Here is a 19,389-nt window from a genome sequence, read left to right as displayed (position 1 = left end):
CCCCAAAGACGAGACCTTTGGGAGGTCCAGCCCTTATTATTTGCCCATAACTTGATGTAACTGCATGCATCCATTTCCTTTCTAACTGATGCTTTGCCAGATCAGTTCCATTCACCCAAGCAATGAATGGGCAAATTCCAGCTGTCACGGCCAGATTTCCTTACACCCTCCCAAATTGATAGCATTTTATATACATTGGTTTTATATATACTCGTTGCCTTTCAAATCTGCATTCTTTCAAAACACTTGACCTATCCTTCAAAGTCCTCCACCTTAATATTCCTAAATATCTCAGAAATCAACTTCGTTCCAAAAAGGATCCGTGAAACTGAAATGCTGAAATAAACTCTTACTACCCACCCTCTCATCCGAAAAAAAATCTACACCTTCCAGATCCTTTTTGGGTCTCGCTGGCAATGCATCCGCAAGGATGCATGTGTCCAGCTGGAGACGTATAGTGATCAGTCTGGGGGGAAGGAGGACAAGAGGGTGTACGAGCTTTTCTTCCTGGATTCGTGTGCGCGAACGCGCACGTTCCGTCCTGCGCTGCCCTCCCATACCCCCAGCCTAACGCGCATGCATGCACACAGACACACACACACGCGCGCACACGCACTTACACTTACACAGACACGCAGGCACCCAGACAGGCAACCCCCTCCTCCTCCCCCACAGTCACACACGCATACACACAGACTCCAAGACACACGCACGCACGCTCACACACATACACAGCCCGCCGCCGCGCGCGCGCCCACACATGCCCCCCCCCGCCCTCGCAGGCCAGCCACAAAGCGAAGCCCCACTCACCGGCAGCAGGACTCTTCCTCCCTTCTTCGGCACCGGGGCGCAGGGTAGGCTCCTGCCTGCTCCGGTGCTGCAAACAATCGCGGCTCTTCCGTGGGAGGCGGGGTAGGCTCCCGCCCTCCTACTTCCTGTTTCCGGTTGTCCCGCCCGGCCTGCCTGACTTCCTGGTCGCAGGCCGGCGGCGTTGCGCGGTTGCGCTTCTGGAATGCCATGTAAGTTATGTAAATACAAAACATATTGCATTACAAATGCTATAGGTATCACATTTGTGAAAGTTATAACTATTGGCATTGTAAATGACAAAGCTATTAATTTAGCTATTTAAAAAAAAAACATAAATAAAAACTTTGCCCTTTACAATACCAATAGCTCAAACTTTCCTAATGCGAGACCCATTGCATTGCAAATGCTTGTTTAAAAAACGGGACAATTATTGATGTTCGCCATGACCTTGACACCTCCTGGCTACAGACAGAGTTGAATACTGAGATGAGGACCGAAGTCCTAAACACTGGGTCTTCCCTAAATAGATTAAGCGGAAAACCATCCAGTCCCGGGGCCATCTTGCATCTACTGTCTACAATTGCTTTAAAAACCTCATCCTCATTAAACACAAGATTTGGACACATAGGAATCATCAGTACAGGGGCATCGTCAGCCTTGCTGTCAATAGAGTACAACCCAGATAAATGCGCCAACCATGCCTCGGCCAAGATATGAACTGTTACTTTATCTTGGGGTAATATGAGGGATAAAACAGACCGCACTGCTTTCCAGAAAACTTGCGGGTCATTTCTGGGTATCCTGAGTTGAAGACAAGCAGGTCCAATCTTCCTTCTTCAAACATGAGAACAGTTCTTCTTCTGAATCTTCCACAGGTGTGTTCTAATGAGAGAATCTGATGGTGCCACTTTTATACCTGGTCCCAGCCTTTGTGTGAGGAATTCCCTGGCCTACCCCCAATACTGGTTCTGGTCAGTTCTTCCTTGTCCCGTGGTCCGGGCTCCAAACTGTCTAGGGTTACAAAGGCAAGGGGAGTCCTGGTGTCAGGTTCCTTTGTATGTGCTGCAAGGGGGGCTATTTAAAGTGTAATTATGGCGGGGTATAGTTCCTCTCTAGCAATCCTGCCAGGATGACCAGGTCTCTTCACACCTGGGTCTTTTATCCCCATGTCTGGAAGGAATATATAACCCACAGCAAGAGAGCCATTCACAGTTATGTGACCTTGGATACTGGTAGAAAGACACAGTTGGTTTGGGCAGAAAAAAGCACATTTTTTAAAAGTGGCATTTTAGAATAGTAACTTAAAATGTATTTTATCGTTAAATATGATTTTAAAAATTACAGTTAACTTGCATGGACACAGCATTTCTCTATCTGGTTCCAAACTGAAGTTATCACGTAAGAAGTATAATAAGGTAACCCAGTGTTAGTCTATTAGAGGGATAACTTACAACAGGGAAAATCGACTTTAGGAGTGTTTTTACTGTCGGGACTTAACTTAACTTAACTTAACTTAAGAACACGTTAAGAACACGTCCTTCTTTTTAAATACCATGCACCCTGCCGGATAAACCTTGAGGGCCTCACCTTAGTGGTGACTTATAAGTAGTAAAAATAAAGGTTTAGACCTAGCAAGGTGTATATTTCCAGGTAGACTCACCAATTTAAAAATGTACTACAGGCTGCAATGGCAGGCCTAAGACTTGTTTTGAAATGCTGCTTTAGTAGTTGGCACAATGAGTGCTGCTGCCCACTAAGTAGTATTTCATTTATAGGCCCCTGGATACATGTAGTATTATTTACTTAGGCTCCATAAGTAAATTAATAGTGCCAATTAAGCATATTGGCTGTTAAATATTGTCAACACAAATGGTTCATTTAAGACCTTTAGGGTGTTAGTCAATTTTAGCATGTTTTAGGGAGAAAGCACAAGCACCTAATCACTTGTTATTAGGGTTCAAGTGCATACAGTCTGTTATGTTTGGGGATGTGGTCATCCCATGTGTGATATAACATGAGGGGAGTTAGTCTGCTATACACTGTCACATATGAGCCACATGGTTGCGGCTATGATGTATTTGGGGAAGTTAATAAAAGGTCCGGGGCTTGGCCCTCATCGCCAGAGAAAACCACTATACCCTCTTGTCTGCGTGTCATTATTAATGTGCAGCACCTAACACACAACGCAACACAGTCCTAATACCAACAAATACTTGCTCAGTGAAAATTAGGGGTAAAGGTAAAAAGCTTGAGGGAATACCACACAAAAAATTTAATTTCCAACTGCCAGACTTCTATTGGACTTCGCAAACAAGGAGATGATGGACTGAGTGCTGAAGCCTTTCAGACACTCACCCCCAGTCTATTGAACTTTACCTGAGGCTCGGGGTGTGTTGGACATTATCACAAAGTTGTGTTAGTTTAAAGCTGATGGGCATATTTGTTCATAGCTTTATCAACTGACTTGGGTTGTGTTGGGGTTCATGCATTGGCTAAGGCCTTATTAGATTACTTTATTAGATGGTCGGAAATGTGTTCTACTGAGTTGTGTTTGTATTGGGACTTTCCAACTGCAAAAAAACTGTCTAATTAAATAAGAACCCAAGCAAAGGGAAAACTGCTTCCTATGTATTATTAAAAGTACAGTTCCGCATGTTCCTGGAATGTTGCATTCAGTGTATACTCAGTGTATGCTTAGTGGTTACGCCGGTCAAACCCAACCGCTTTGGGTGTTTCTGCACTCATGGTGACCCAAAGAGGCAATCTGCTAGACACCTGGAGAGCCAGGCAGCAGTAGGGTTCTGGAATCCAGAGTGGAATTGAGGCCTCCAATCGTGGGCTTCTTTTAATATAAACTATCTGATAACAGTTTTAAAATATAAAAATAAATGTAACTTTATTTTTAAATAGTTAAATTATTTTGAATTAATTCTGTACGTAACTTTTAGTAATTGGTATGATTCAAAATGATTACATTTATATTAAAATGTTACTGCAGGTGAAAATCTTTTTTTAATAAACCTTTAAAATTGTAATTTAACATATTTAAATTAAACATTTAATTGAAAATTTAGTTTAAAATGTGTAGCTTTTTTATTGGTTCTACATTTCAAATAAATATAGAAATATTATTTACATTAAGATTTATTACATAAATATTTTTTACTCTTTGTTTTTTAAAGTTTAATAAACTTTTTTACTTCTCCCTGTGAGAGAGAGATCCCTGCAACGGTGACAAAGACCTCTGCCTACATGTGAAAAGTTACTTCTTGTAACTTTACACTCATAAATTAGGTTCCACTCTTTGAATTCAGGGGATGGAGACATGTAAATCTACACTTTGTGATAACTGTACATGTGGAAATGGTGAATTGCCAAAAGTAGTAACATTTCTACATGTTTAAGAGTAATTTTGGACATGTAACTTTACTCACATGTACCTTTTCCTTCGGGAATAGGCCCCTAAGGCTCTGCTATGGTAGAACGAAAGCAGCACTCATAATGCCAGGGTATTCAGCGCCGGGACACCTCCTCGTGAGGTAGCTGTTTGCGCTATATAAAATGCCGGATTATTATTATTATTATTATTCAAGGAGTTATGTCTGAGCCATTTCATTTGTAAGTTAACCATCAGGACTTAGCTGTCAAGAGAGCAGATGTGGGTGCAAGTTGTATGTGTATTATGGGACAAGTTGTATGTGTATTTTTGGACACTAAAACACATCAAAGTGGTATGGTTAAAAACAGTATGCTGATAGCATGTAAGGAATTGCTACCCACCAGTGTTGTTATTCGGTCAACATGTTTCAGCCTCAAGGGCTTTCGTCAGGACCTATGGTGCTACTGCAACACTTACTTAAGTGATGTGAAAGTGGGATCTACATCTGCTTTCCAAACTGAAAAGAGTGTATCTTCTCCCTTATTGTGGGGAGAGAAAACCTCACCTCACCTGGCCACTGCTCAGGAAGAAAGGGAGGCCACGCACTCTCCGTCGTTGCCTCGGAGTGAAAACTTTGATGGTCAGCCCTAATAAAGTATTTCATGACATCATCGTAGGTATTTTTAGAATCACTTGGATTATTTTCCTTTTCTTCTTCTTTTTCTTTGAGCACTGCAACCTCAACCCCTCCCGCTCATATACTGCCATCTGTTGGTGAAATGTTCTGGGTCCATCACTAGGCAGTCCTATGGATTGTTTCCAAGGCAGACCCTAGAGGACACCATTTACCAACATATACCCAGATGACGAGATTCCACTTATGAGTGGGCTGATGGGTATCTTTTTCCTCTCCTTGTGCATCTTCTCTTGTTTTTGTTTTCTTGGTTGTTTCCAGATTAACTGTGTATTCTGGGCATGTAAAGAGGACACTATTAGGTCCCAATAGAGAGATTTGCTATTTTCTTTTCTCTCCCTCTGTATTTCTGAGACCTTCTGTACCTTCCGTGTGTTTTAGTGTCTAGTTGGGGGACTAGGTACCAGTAGGTCTATAATAATTTTTTCCCCTCGGACCCCCCCTTAACCGTTTATCTCTCTGTGTGTATTTTTGGAGTCAAAGGCTTCATTGTCACAAAGGTTCACACTAACATTTATCCTTCTAAAGTTGATGAAGTTGGCATCATTGAGAGAGTACTTGGAATTCCTTGTCTTTTGAATTCATAGGAACCCAAAAGAGTATTTCATCTGACGCAAAGTTTTACGATTTGTACTGTTTCCAAATAGCATGTTATGCAATTTATCCTGTTTTTAAAGAAAATATTTATTTTTCTCTCTAATCTGACGGTGCCATCCAGGTGCAATCCTTTCTTTGTTCGATGCATCAAGCCAAATAACAAGAAGGTAAGAGGTAATCAATAAAACATTTGTATCTGTTTTCCAAAAAATGGTTGATAGTAATTCAGTGCCCTGAAATAAGTAGTAGTAGTACCAGTAGCTGTTATGTAGGTTGCTCCCTACCTTCCTACCTTTGACTATATTTTTAAAAGGAGGCATCGATTAGGTCCTTAGCATAGACCAACCTTTTATATAGGTTGATTACCTAATGTTTGTTACATGATTGGGCATTTGGTTTTTGGACCTGCTAACGACCATGTTGACAAGCTTGATTGCATACCAATACCTGCTATTGTTTATGCATGTCTGTATATTTTCAGTTTCTCTATCCCAGTAATCGTCAAATAAATCTTAGTAGTGGGATCAGAGTTTATAAGCCAACAGTGTACAGAATAGGAGAATGGATACAGCTCTGTATTGTGCTTTGGGGAGAGATGAAGGAATCAGGTGAAGCCAACCCATTTACCCCACTTATATCAGATATCTGTGGCATGGTTGCTTATTCTATGTTGCATGGTCATCACTAGTTGAACTGAGCTAATACCAGCAATAAACACTCCTGTTTTATTTAACCAAATCGATCAGTGTTTTTCAAGCTATTGACTCTGACATACACCAAGTGCATAAGCCTCATTCAGTAGTGTTATATTTGTCTCTTGTGATCCCTGGTGAGGAATAATGATCCTACAATCTGTCACCTCAGCCACACCATCACTGCTAACTCTACAATCAGGCCTTCTTCAGTGCTGTAAACCCTTGTAAGGCAACCAGTTAATTCCCAGGAGTGCTTTGGATGTGACTTCCTTGTATTGTGAAAATCTCCAATCCACCTCTCTTTTGCCTGAAGATGGAGTGAAGAAGATGAGTGTATGGGGGCTTTGGAGAAGCTGCTTGGAAGAGGGAGAGCACAAATGTTTACACACTTAGCAAGAGTGAGTTTAGGATGTAGCCTAACGGCTTGGGCAGTCGATCTCTAATCTGGGGAACCGGGTTCAAGTCTCTGGAATGACGCTCAACATCCTGTGATTGTGGGCAAATCACCAAATCTCCCCATGCCTACGTGTCCTTGTGTAACGCAACTGGTGCTCATGTAAAGCGCTCTGATACCTTTGGGTCAAGTTTGCACTATATAAAGCTATAGCACATAAAAATGTATTATGTTGAAGTGCTCTCTAGCTTCTACGTAGCTTTCAGATGATTAGTAGATGTCCTTTTCCCTCTATCCGCCATGTCTCATGTGTTGCCACTCCTTCTCTGAGCTTGTGTTTCCTCCTGGTCTTAGCTTGTTGTTTGGATGTTTACCAAAAGATACCTGCATGTAAACACCTCTGATGAGTTCTTGATAAAACAGTTGCACAGCCTTACAAGAAGATATTGTGGATTTTAAATTAAGTTTTTCTATTTGGTGTTTGCATCTGCCTTTGTTTATCCAAGGCTAACATTCCTGTTTTTACCTGGGAGATCTTCATTCTCCTACCTTTCTAAAAAATGCTTTCACCTCTCCAGGAGAGTGAAGTGAAAGCAAAGCTCTTAACTTCAGAATATCGTAAATGATCAAGAGTAGAAGACCTTGACAATGTCTTCTTCTCCAGCATCTTCTGTGACATGTTCCGAGAAATATCTAACACACCTCTTTTACTCTCTGAGCTATTGTCAGTATGGTATATCTGGCTTGAACCTATTGGGAATTTAGAAGTACTGTCAATTGGTAAATTTCTGCAAAGGGCCATTTCTTTTTGTTCCTTCAATCTAGCAGAAGAAACCAATATTCATTACCCAATGTTATCAGTAGCAAGGCAGCCTAACCTGTGTTGATTTCTAACTTCATCCTTTGAATTTCCCATTCTTGAACTTTTCCATGATATTGAAGATCTTCCCATTCACTCTATGAGGAAGTTTTTCCAACCATTTAACTAAAACAAGTGCATTCATATGTTACAGGACTTACTGTTAAATTATTCGAATGAGCAGCACACACACATCACAAAGCTGGTCCCACACATGACCTAATATCCAAATATAATCTTAAAGTAACAAGGTTACCAAAGCAACTCTGCACCCCTTTATATGGTTGTATGAATACCTGTTCACCCTCCTACTTCCCATTGTTAAATATGGTAAATACAAATGATTTAGTTAAGATCTTTCGGGATGTTTTAATTCTGGAGAATGGCAAATTAATCAAATGTTTTAATCTAGGAAGTCACATTCTTCATACTTTATATTGTATCTAAAGTGTCTTTCTCAGTTGTGGGCACTCAGTAATAATTTTAAAGTAGTTAACAAACAGTTCTTTAACTTTGACATTTCTCTTGCTTCACTCCCCATTTCTCTTTGTACAGACTATTACAATCAGCTCTTCTGACTTTCCATTTTTTTCTTAAGACTTTCAAATGGATAGTGTTGGAATTCTACTTACGCCTTGCCTAACTTGTAAAGCCTTAAAGAACAAATGTTTTCAAACCAAATCTTTCCTAATGGAATTTAGTGATTCTGTACCCCAACAGTTACCATACGGGATGGTGTCCAGTCACATTTTCCCATTTCGACCCCATACAGTTCTGGCAAGTCTAAAAAAGTAAGACTGATTTTCAAAAATTGTACTACGCTGTTTAAGTAAAATCACTAGACCCGCTAAAAGCAGAGGATTGGTTTCTGGCTCTCCATCCGAACATGATTCATACCATACATGTTTTTCTCTTAAAAAAATAAAACAATGGCTCAACATGAAAGAGAGAAACTGGAACATTTTAGTGAACACGCCAATCCATATTCTCTGAAAATATTCCTTTGTCCAGCTGTACAGCATTGTGAGGGCCAATTCTGAAATAGTTTTTTTTTTAAATGCATCCAACTTGCAATAGGTTTTTAACCTAGATAGATAAATGAAATCAAAGCTATGTCTCATCAGTTACATGCAGCAAAACATTCTTTCTTAACTTCATGACCAAAATAATGAAAGTCTGGGATGCATTGTTCAGACTGTTCTTCTAAGATGAGAATATCAAGCAGCAAACCTCAAGGATTCACCTTTTCCAGGCTGCTTTTTGATGTGCCTGAGCAACCAGCTCAGGTAATCAAACAGAATAATCTGCATTTTAGGTTATTTTTGTAGGGACATCCAAATCTATATATGTCAGTTTCAAAAGAAAGCTTCTTTTATTGGACCATGCTTTATTGAAGGAAATGTAGTTCATTTCCATTGCAAAGCAAAGAGCAAGGAACTGGGCAAAATGTTTGACATGGACCTCCACTGAATTGGAGGAAAACTTTAGGTCTAGGACCTAAATGTCTAGCTGTCTATGTTCTATAAGCTGATATAACTCCTACAAAATAACAACTGAGTTGATTTAATGGGGGTACTTTTCATGGGCGCACAAGTCGATTCCTGTAATGTAATCTACACCAGCCTACTCAAAAAAAGAATGAAAGTATATGATTAGTACAAAATCAGACAAATGACTAGGTCTGAACATGAGCAAGTTTCAACATTGAAATTTTTTCTGTAACATGACTACAGTGGTTCCTTGTGAATTTCAGGGTTGAGTTCAAAGTTATCAGTAGCATGCACTTCACCTTCTGGGACTCTGGTCCAGGGTATCATCTTAGAGTGGCCCCTCACTATATGTTCCTTGACAATCTGCAAACTCTAGTTCAGGTGGCAAATGTATGTGTGCAAATCGTTTTGAAAAACGTAAAACTGAGATGTTCTAACAAACCTTTCTCTATAAACTCAAATCACTCTAAACAGTGATGGAGTAAAACATGAACAGGGACCTATCACAAATCTAAGTCTGACTTGAAACTTGCCTCAGTCTCTACCTTCTGAACTCAAAAGTGACCTTCAAAGATCTACATCAGAACCACAACACTCAAAACTAAACTACGTAAGCTACTGTCATCTGTAGACTGTTTTCTTCCCTCAGAGCCTCTACCATCTCCCTGCAACATTTGACACAATTGTTACCCATTCATACTTCGCACTTACCCCTTGTATTCACTAATCATGGATATTTGAAACAAAGTGTGTGTTCTTTTGTACCTGGCGTCTGGCATCAATTACCTAGACTTCTGTTTCAGCTTCATTGACAGAGATCTCATAGCTAGCCACAGGTGATCATCATTTTGTCAGTTACTGTAATGATGCCCCATAATGTTACCTGAGTAAGGCTTATGTTATTACATGTGCACATTTGGCAGGATTCTCCACCCTGGGAGACTAACTTTGGAAGGAAACGTTCAAATTTAGAAGCTTGTCTACAATGTCATAATTTTAAGTGACCTTCCTGTGTAGAAGTTTTTCTCATTTTCTGATGTGCCTTCGCCACCCCTTAGGGCCACATGTGAGAGGTGCTGTGGTTCTATTATTGACCCCTAAGCTGCCAAACAGTACATATCTGCTATTCAGTGACTTGTGTGTATTACCACTCTAGATTTGTTCCTGAAACCCAATTTAAATAAAGGAGTACTGTCTGAATAGAAGTTTACTGACACATTGGGAGACAAGTGGGGTGATGTTGAGGTCAGTGCCACATAGTGGGTGGTGATGTCTGATAAACCACCATGTATGTAGCAGTAAAGAGTTTAAACTGTTTATAACATGTAAACATTTACTATAGTATGAAATATTTCTCTAGCATGCACTTTTCCTATTTGACAGGATTGTGGCATTTTGAGCACACCTAAATGCTATCTAAGTGTGTTCCATTGTATGTTTTGGGATATTATTATCATAATGGATTGTAAACCATTACTATGCTCATTTTAAATGAGCCTCAGTCTCAAAATAAAATGAAGTTGCTAATAAAGATGATGTTACAGTAAGCAATGTTATTCCTCTCTTCATAGGAACCTGGGTTGTTTGAGATGGATGTAGTTGGTGGGCAGCTGAAATATTCAGGAATTCTTGAAACTATTCGGATCCGTAAAGAGGGTTACCCAGTCCGCATCCCGTTCCACATCTTGATCAGCAGGTAATCAGATGCATCCATCGAAGGAGTTTCTTCCTATTCTATATAATCTTGAGAGTCCCTGGCGCAGAAATGTCTACATATTAACACCTTGTCTGCGGCGCCGATTCTTCCCCAGTGCTGAACATTCCATTTGCGGGTGTGGTCATGACGGAACGGTTCCGTCATGAGCATAGCGCGACCGATGCTCATGACGGAACGAGTTCCATCATGAGCACCAAAGGGGTTAATTGAAACTGCAAAAGAAATTAAAATGCAACACTTCAGACTGCAACAACCCATTCCCTCAATAGATAAGCCTGCTCATGGTTTCCTAACACCTTCCATATGAATACAAAGATGGTAAAACATCTTTCACAAACCTGTAGACTCCAAAATATAGATTGTTTAAATCTTTACTGAAATTTTTTTATTTCAAACTGTTCTCCCTTCCTTAATCCGGCCTAAATCACCTTATACTAATGTACTAGTCATAGAAATGTGATGCAAGTGTTTAGATTCAGATACTAATTACTTTATGAAGGCACTTATGAGCGGTCAAGATTTTGTTAGTTTATGTTTAGGGCTATTTGTTTCTCCGGCAGATATTTTTGCAGTCTACCTTCTCACATCTTACCCTATCGAATTTACAACACTTTCTGTCAGTTTTTTGACACACCTATTTTCGAGTTGAAAGGGTTCACTGTTTGGTGACTCTCTTTCAGGCCTTATAAAGCCATAGACTCACAGAAAAGTCTCCTGAAAGTAATACAGCATGAGGGCAACACGTGCCGTGTTTAATCAGGGTGTCTTGATTCCTAAAGCAAACAAGTAAAATGGGCTCCTTTGCCTCCTGTTTCATGACAAACCACAGGCATATGTGGGGAACAATGGGTGCCTCTTGCCTCTGATCAGCCAGTGACTCATCTGCTGTATTAATGATAGTTTGCCCCTATTCATGTGTGTCTCTGTCCCATCTTTTTATCTACTTACTTATGAACTTGCACTATTTCTTATCCCACATTGCTTCTCAGATACAAGTGTGTCTTAGGACTAAGTCAAAACATTCCTGCAGATGGTGAGAACTGTGTCTCAGTGATCAAGAAAATTTGCCCTGTTGCTGACACAATGTACTGCATTGGATCCACCAAGGTAGGTTCCATGACCGATGTTGCTCTCAACCATCATTCACAGTACAGAATATTCATATATACTTAATACCTGACAATGGTAAGGCTGATTGACTCATTTTGGATAAAAAAAAGTCCAAAGAATATTTTTCTAACATTGCTAGAATCAGAAGTATTATGCAGGATTGTCCTTTGTGAATTGTAAATTTAAAAAAAATTGTACCTGTCTGCCTACCTTCCTGTCTGTCCGTCAGTTATTTTATGTGAGTGTCTGTCTTGCAATTTACCTTTGAGTGATGACGACATTTTGCATATTCCAGTTTTTGTGGTAAGCCTTGAATACATTTTATTGTTTCCATCTTCTCCAATGTCAGGAAGAAGGCACACTTTTTCAAGCCTTTGTTGTTTCAAATTGGAAACAAGTGCTTTCAGAAGTGATAATCCATTGGGTTCAATTAAACTAAATTTGACTTCAAATTCCACAATGCACTGATGTGGAAAATGAAAGCTGAGGACTAGAAACCTTCCCAGAGATAGTTCACCAGGGATCTTGGAGAACCGAAATCAAGCTTAGATCAGCCACCACTAAATAGTACAAATATAAGCTTGATTGAACCCAGAACAAAATATAGAAAAGCCATTGACTGGCAAAAAAGACAATTTTACTATATATGTGATAAAGGATAACAACTGAACCAAAGAAATATGTCTAAAGAAAGCTACCAATGTTGGCAATTATCAAAAACAAAACATTGAAACCACAGAAAACTCCAATTATTATCTTTGATAAGGTTACAACTTGGTTAATACGCTAATAGTGATCATTGTAACATGCAAGCACTGTACTATAGACTCTTCCACTACCTTTTAAGTAGGCAACTCAGAATTACCATTTCTTAAACTAAAGCCAACTACTTAAAACCAGGTGGTGTGAATACTACCAGGTGCTTAGTTCATCACTGCCCAACAATTATAGTAAAACCTTTCAAACTTTCTCTTGTCACAGTTATATATCATTGAAGTTCAGGACAACTTGTACCAAATTTCTTAAACGTATGTTAGTGGCTTCTTTTGTTGCCAAAAGCATGTTTGCTCCCTAAGAACCCAGCCAGTTTTTGGCATATGGCAGTTGCTCCATGCTTGTCAAAAATTCTAGAGAAAGTTGTACTTTCCAAACTACAAACTATCCTTAATCTCAAACTACTGGGAGATTTGAGGCTTGGCTTCAAGCTGGAATAAGTTGTAGAAATGTTCATTCTTGTTGTTGGGGAAAGGTTGCAGGAGGTAGTCGACATAGGCAATGCTACTGTATTGATGTTGCTAAATCCATCCTCCCTCTTCATTATGATTCGTAATTCCATTTTACTAGGGAGCCAAGAGTCTGTTACTGAAGTCAAAACTAATTCACTGGGTTGGCTTACATCGTCCCAGGTAAAGTGTGGGGAGTTCTTGGCTCCTCCTTTGGATGTGCTTGATGTACCCCTAAATGTCGGGGGAATTTTCCAGACAAACGTGCACAATGCTCAAGTTATCATGCATCTTAACTACAATTTGGAACAGGATACCCTTTGAATGCAGTCATCGATGTGGCAGAGAACTGATCAAACAAAAATTGACAGACTGTAAACAAGACGAAAAGTATTGTTAGTTCGCTCCCTACATTTAGTTTTGAAACAAAATTAACTTCATGAATACATGTGCATTGGCAACATGCAGTTAACTGTAACCTATAATGTAAAGACACTTGAGGCCTAATACTGAAAGCCATTTTAACTCGGATAGTAACTGCACGACCCTCTCCAGAATTACTGAAATGGGGGTATTAGTTAATCCATCAGGACAGAGTATCTGGGGATTAAAATGTAAACACTGAAGTTTCTTTTTTTTTTTTTTTATTGATTCAGTTCAAGGCCATATATACACAAAAATAAACATATGAAGAGATTATATCATATCATGAACAGCATATCCATATATTAGCTTTATGATTTACATATTCAGCATAGATAGATAAACTTGTAAGCAGTAAAAAAAAAATGGTTTAACATAAAGTAAGTAACGTCTAAGCAGATAATCTCATTTGATAACAGAAATAGTAATCACTAGTGATCTAAATAATCTATCAAAGTCTGCCATATTTTGTATCCTCTGCGCTTTTTCACAATTGATTTAATGCGATATAGATTAAATTCTAAATGAAAAATATTATAAAACTTTGCTCGCCACATTTCATATGTAGGTGCTGCGGGCTTTAGCCACATTGATGATATACAAAGGCGAGCTACAGCCATAGCCATGAATATAATATATCTATTTTCTTGATAACCTAAGAACAATTCATTATCATTTGATAAACCAAAAATTATCATCTCTCTTGAAATTTTAACATCGCATTTTGTAATATGTCCTAAGAAAATTTCTATGGATACAAAAAAAGGTTTTAATATAGGACAGTCTGAAAAGATATGTATAATATCTGCTAGATCACATTGGCATCTATAGCATTTCCCGTTGTTACGATTACTCCATTTTAACATTTTAAGTGGTGTATAATAAAGATTAAATAAAGTTTTATAATGCTGTGAATATAGATTGGCAGATAAAATTATTTTATAAGCCATACATATTGATTCTTGAAAAGGTACTACAGATGTACCTAGTCTCGTACACCATTTTAATTCCTGCTGTTCCAAATCGTCCTGCTGTAGATTTAACAGATAGTTGTATATAATCCCTATACGAGTTGGCTTTTTGAGTATTTCAATAAATTCATTATAGCATAGTGGTACAATATTTGGATGTGTAAAGATAAAGTTCCGTATTTGCAAATACTTGAAAAAAATCATGTTGGGAAAGGCTATATTCATCTTTTAGCTCCTGGAATGAAGCAAATGTGCCATTTTTAAACATGTCACCGATAGCTGTTATACCTTTTCCCCGCCATATGCCCATAATGCGGTCCCTGAATATCAACGGAAGCAGTTCTATAGAGTTACAAGGAGTATAAAAATTAATACGTCTCAATGAAATAAGCTTCCTTATAGATCGCCATCCTTTAAAGGCGGACATTATAAGTTTAAATCTAGTTCTTTTATAATAGCTTGGTTCTAGAAAACGAAGCAGCATTTGCCGAGATTGTGGGCCAAGTAAAAGAGAAAAGATATCTAGGTTTTCAAATGAGGGTGGAGTTCCCCCTACGGAAAAATATTTATTGTTTTGCATTAAACATGCCAAAATATATAATGCAAAATTCGGGACTCCCCACCCCCCACTTAGGATTGGTAGTGTCATATATTTAGATGCTCTCCGCGAAGATTTCCAACCCCATAGAAAACGATCAGTTATAGATTGCAATTTCTTCAATTGTAGTGTGGATATCTCCAATGGTATTGCTCGAAAGTAATATAGAACTTTCGGTAAGATAGTCATTTTTAAAACATTACGTCTCCCAACCAATGATAGATGTAGACATTCAACCTTCTCTAGTTGATTTTTAACTGATGCTAGTATATCTGACCAGTTTACCATAACTAGCTGTTGAGGTAACAATCTAATTTTAATGCCTAAATATTTGGCCTCTAGAGTAACTCTACTATCATTAGTACATAATCCTCCTGAGCATATTACCTGTGTTTTCTGAACATTAAGTTTGTACCATGACACTTTCCCAAATTCACAAGTCAGATTTTCTATTTCAATTAGTGCAGATTCAGGGTCAGATGTTATTACTGCAATGTCATCAGCATAAGCTAACACACGTATGTTACCTCCAGGCAAGACCATGGGTTGTATATGTTGGGATGACATTAATACCTTTAGCAATGGTTCTGTATACATAGCAAATAAAAGAGGTGAGCAGGGACACCCCTGCCGTGTACCCCGCGTGATTTTGACTGCCATTGATTCTTGCCCCGAAATACATATCTTAGCCCTCGGGTGTCTATACATGATTTGTAGAGCAGATATAAAGCGTAGTCCAAATCCCATTTTCTTCAAAATCGACCATAGAAATACCCATGAAACACGATCAAACGCTTTCTCTGCGCCTAAGAATACCAATCCAACATCTAGATGATTTGTAGTAGCATAATCTAAAGTTGCAATAACCCGGTGTATATGATTAATCGTACCGCGGCCTGGGAGAAAGCCATGCTGTTGTTCTGAAACTAAAGTTTGAACGATTTGACTCAATCGGTTGGAAAAGATTTTAGAATATAATTTCGCGTCAGCATTTATAAGTGAAATGGGCCGGTATGACCCTGGTAGATGTGAAGGTTTATCTTTTTTGCGAAATATAACTATGCTTGCTTCTTCCCATGATGGCGGCGGATAGCCATTTTGGGCTTCTAAAAACGTTGCAAGCATATCATTCTTAATTATGGGGAATAGCATTTGATAGATTTCTAGCGGGAGTTTATCAGGACCACTAGCTTTCCCCAGGGCAAGTTCTTTCAAGGAGGTCTCGAGTTCTTCAATTGTAATTGGGAGCTCTAGTTGTTCCTGCTGTGCCAAATCTAATTGAGACAGTTCCAATTTATCTATATACTGATCGAGTTGATCAGATGAAAAGTCTTCTTGGGTATAGAGATTTGTGTAATACTCATAAAAGACCTGTAGAATCCCCTCAGATGACTCAATTAGAGTGCCCTGGTTATTTTCTATAGAGGTTATACGCTGTATGGTCTGTCTCCCACGCATTCTTTGAGCTAAACATCTGCCCACTTTTTCCCCATATTCATATCTTTCTGCACGAAAAGTCTTGTATTGCTGTGCTATATCCTGACTCCATACCCCATTTATTTTGGCTTTATGCTTCGCAACTTCGTTTTGTGAAGTTTCACTATCTCGATGTAATCTAATATCATCCATTAAATCATGTTCTGCATTTATTAGATCTTGTGTTAATTGTGTCAATATATTTTTCTTTTTCTGTTGTAGGCTCCAGCTGTAACTACAAGTTTCGCCTCGTAGTCCTGCCTTGAAGCAGTCCCATACCATTGCATAAGATGTAGAGCCTCTATTAAGATCAAAATATTGCTGAGACCAGTCTATTACTTGCTTCGCATATATTTCATCTAATAAGAGTTTTTTATTGAAAGTAAAGGATCTTTGTATTCGTTGGGTGTTAGATATGGGTACATCTATAACGGTTGGAGCGTGATCTGATGTGATGCGTGGTTTAACTGACATACAGGATCCTTGTGCCATATGTCCAGGTATGAAAATATAGTCTATTGGCACACATTTTTTGTGCGGCGAAGAAAAAAAAGTAAAGCCAGGATCCCTCAGGTTTACCACGGGCCACCCATCAATCAACCCATGCTGATCTAAGAGTTGACGTAATGCCTTAAATACCTTGGGTTTCCTGCCTTGATATCTAGTAAATTTTAAATTCCAAGTATACAATTCCCCATGAATATTGAAATCCCCCAATAAAAATAATGGGGTGCTCCAGAGAGCTAATTCTACATTTAGATATTCTATCACTGAAGCGTCATCGATATTAGAACCGTATACTGTGCAGATTGTAGTGACAGTATTGCCTATAACACATTCCGCAATTGCCCATCGTCCTAAGCTGTCTACTTTAATTTTACCAGTTGCGATTACAGATCGTCGACCCAATATAGCCACGCCTCGATTCATGGTCGATTGTTGAGAGGCAGCCAACACTATAAGCCCCAAATCATTCAGAACTTGTCTTTTTGTCCACGGTATATGCGTCTCTTGAATGCATATTATATCAGGTTGTATTAAACGAATTTCCTGCATCACACGCTTACGTTTATGCACATTATTAAGGCCACATACATTAAATGAGCACATTCGAAAATTACAGCTCGCCATAGCTACTACATAGATTCATTGCAAAAATTACATTAAAACATTGTACCATTACATCGGTAAAAAGAAAACAATTTATTTCAGCACAATATTCTATGACCTTGACCGAATTTTTCCCTTTTTTTTCCCCCAGCACACCCCCCGTGACCTTCCCACCCAAGCCCCAACGCACCCCCCCCAGTGGCCCTCCCCCAACAATAAGGCAAAGGGGCCTATTGCCCCGGTGATGTATGTGAGAGCGCCACAGATGTTTGGGCGGATCCATAATTCTGAACCATAGAAAAGCGTGAGTTATGTTGAACAAAACACTAATATCTAGAACTCATATAATACTCCTCACGCTAGTGTATTCAAGTACGCTTTTGCTAGAGCTTCAGCGGTAAAGAATCTATTTTGACCCTTATATACAATCTTTAATGTGCATGGTTGAAGCAGGAAAGCTTGAGCACCCTTTTTTTTAAAAGGATCAATCAGTTGACGCATTCTCCAGCGGTTTTCTACAGTAGTATGGCAGTAGTCGGGACGCACAAAAAACTCTATACCCTTTCCAGAGCGTTTTTTATCAGGCCTCGCGAGATCGTATAATTTTTGTCTTGCCAGAAATGTATTCAAAGATATCAGAATAGCTCGAGGATATTGCCGAGTTGGGTGTTCCGGGTTGTTTTACGAAAAGGAAAGCGATGTGCCCTCTGACTCTCCTGAGACCATTGCCAGTCTTTAACATCAGGAAAGGCTTCATCAAAAAGTTCCACCACAAACTGTCGTACATCTTGTCCCTCGCTTCCTTCTGGAACACCCAAAATTCGTAGGTTATTACGGCGAAGTCTATTTTCCAGATCAGTCAATTTAGAGTTCACATCTTCTTTCTGCCCCTTGAAATCGTCGAGGCTGGTTTTAATATGTGTTACTTGGTCCTCTAATGAGGAAATACGTCCTTCAGCTTCCGCCATCCTATCTGTGAAATCATTACATGATTTTACTAAGCGTCGCACAGTATTCTGTAGTTTTTTACAAGCATTATGAGTTTTCAAGTGGTCAGATTTTGCCTCCAATCGTTACTCTGAGATGGCTTTCAATATAATATCTATTGGTGTTTGATTGGAGCAGCCGGGACTAGAACTGGTTAGTTGGTCAGTCTACTAGATCCTGATCTAGATTTTGATCTATTATAGTTGGGTCTCCATCGGAGGTTTCCTCACTCCAGAGTCTTACTGCCGGCACGTCGGCTGTAGCAATGACAGATGTTTCCTTGCTTGTATTTTCCTGTTCCTCCTATCTTTACTGCTGATGGGGTCACCATCAAACACTGAAGTTTCACTGAGAAAAAAAAAATTACAGGGGAGTGGGGGCGGTTAGTTTCTGCTTGTAATTTACCAGTCTCGCAAGATGCTTCACCTGGAGAAGTCAGCTGCCTTCAGCTGGCAGATCTCTGGGTGAAATTGAAAACTTAGAATTACGAGGGGGCCAGTTACTCTCATTAACTGCCCCATCAGAATATTGTAATGTGGGCCAAAAGTGAGATTGATGCCACTGTGTCATGGAGAAGCAAACTAACTTTCTAACCAGAGTATGTCACTTGAACCTAAACATCTTCCTACACTGAGCCCTTTTCTGGAAGAAAAAGAAATGGAAACTATTGCTAGAACAATTGAGGGTCTTACTTAGATGCTTACAACTCGTTGTTTCTTAAAGTCTTTCAAAGGATTGGTTGAAGATTCCAGAAGCAACATAATTATTTTGCAGCCTGACCGGTTATATTACCATTTTTGCAGTAATTTCACTTCCAGCCACTATCCTCCAACATACGGAAATGTGTACTTACATT

At 39.2% G+C, this 19,389-nt stretch overlaps 1 protein-coding gene across 1 annotated transcript in view; it reads left to right on the top strand.

The window, feature by feature from the left end:
- Positions 1-19,389, top strand: part of MYO15A (myosin XVA) — a 1,426,381-nt gene that overhangs the window by 276,522 nt on the left and 1,130,470 nt on the right. Inside the window, exons 19-21 of the mRNA XM_078662701.1 lie at positions 5,602-5,647; positions 10,490-10,614; positions 11,625-11,742. Coding sequence (XP_078518827.1) covers positions 5,602-5,647; positions 10,490-10,614; positions 11,625-11,742 — 289 coding nt within the window. The remainder of the gene's footprint in view (positions 1-5,601; positions 5,648-10,489; positions 10,615-11,624; positions 11,743-19,389) is intronic.

This window comes from Lissotriton helveticus, chromosome 10 (genome assembly GCF_964261635.1).
Source record: "Lissotriton helveticus chromosome 10, aLisHel1.1, whole genome shotgun sequence".
NCBI classification, from domain to species: Eukaryota; Metazoa; Chordata; class Amphibia; order Caudata; family Salamandridae; genus Lissotriton; species Lissotriton helveticus.
Note: the sequence above shows the minus strand (reverse complement) of the source record. Positions and strands in the feature narration are given on the sequence as shown.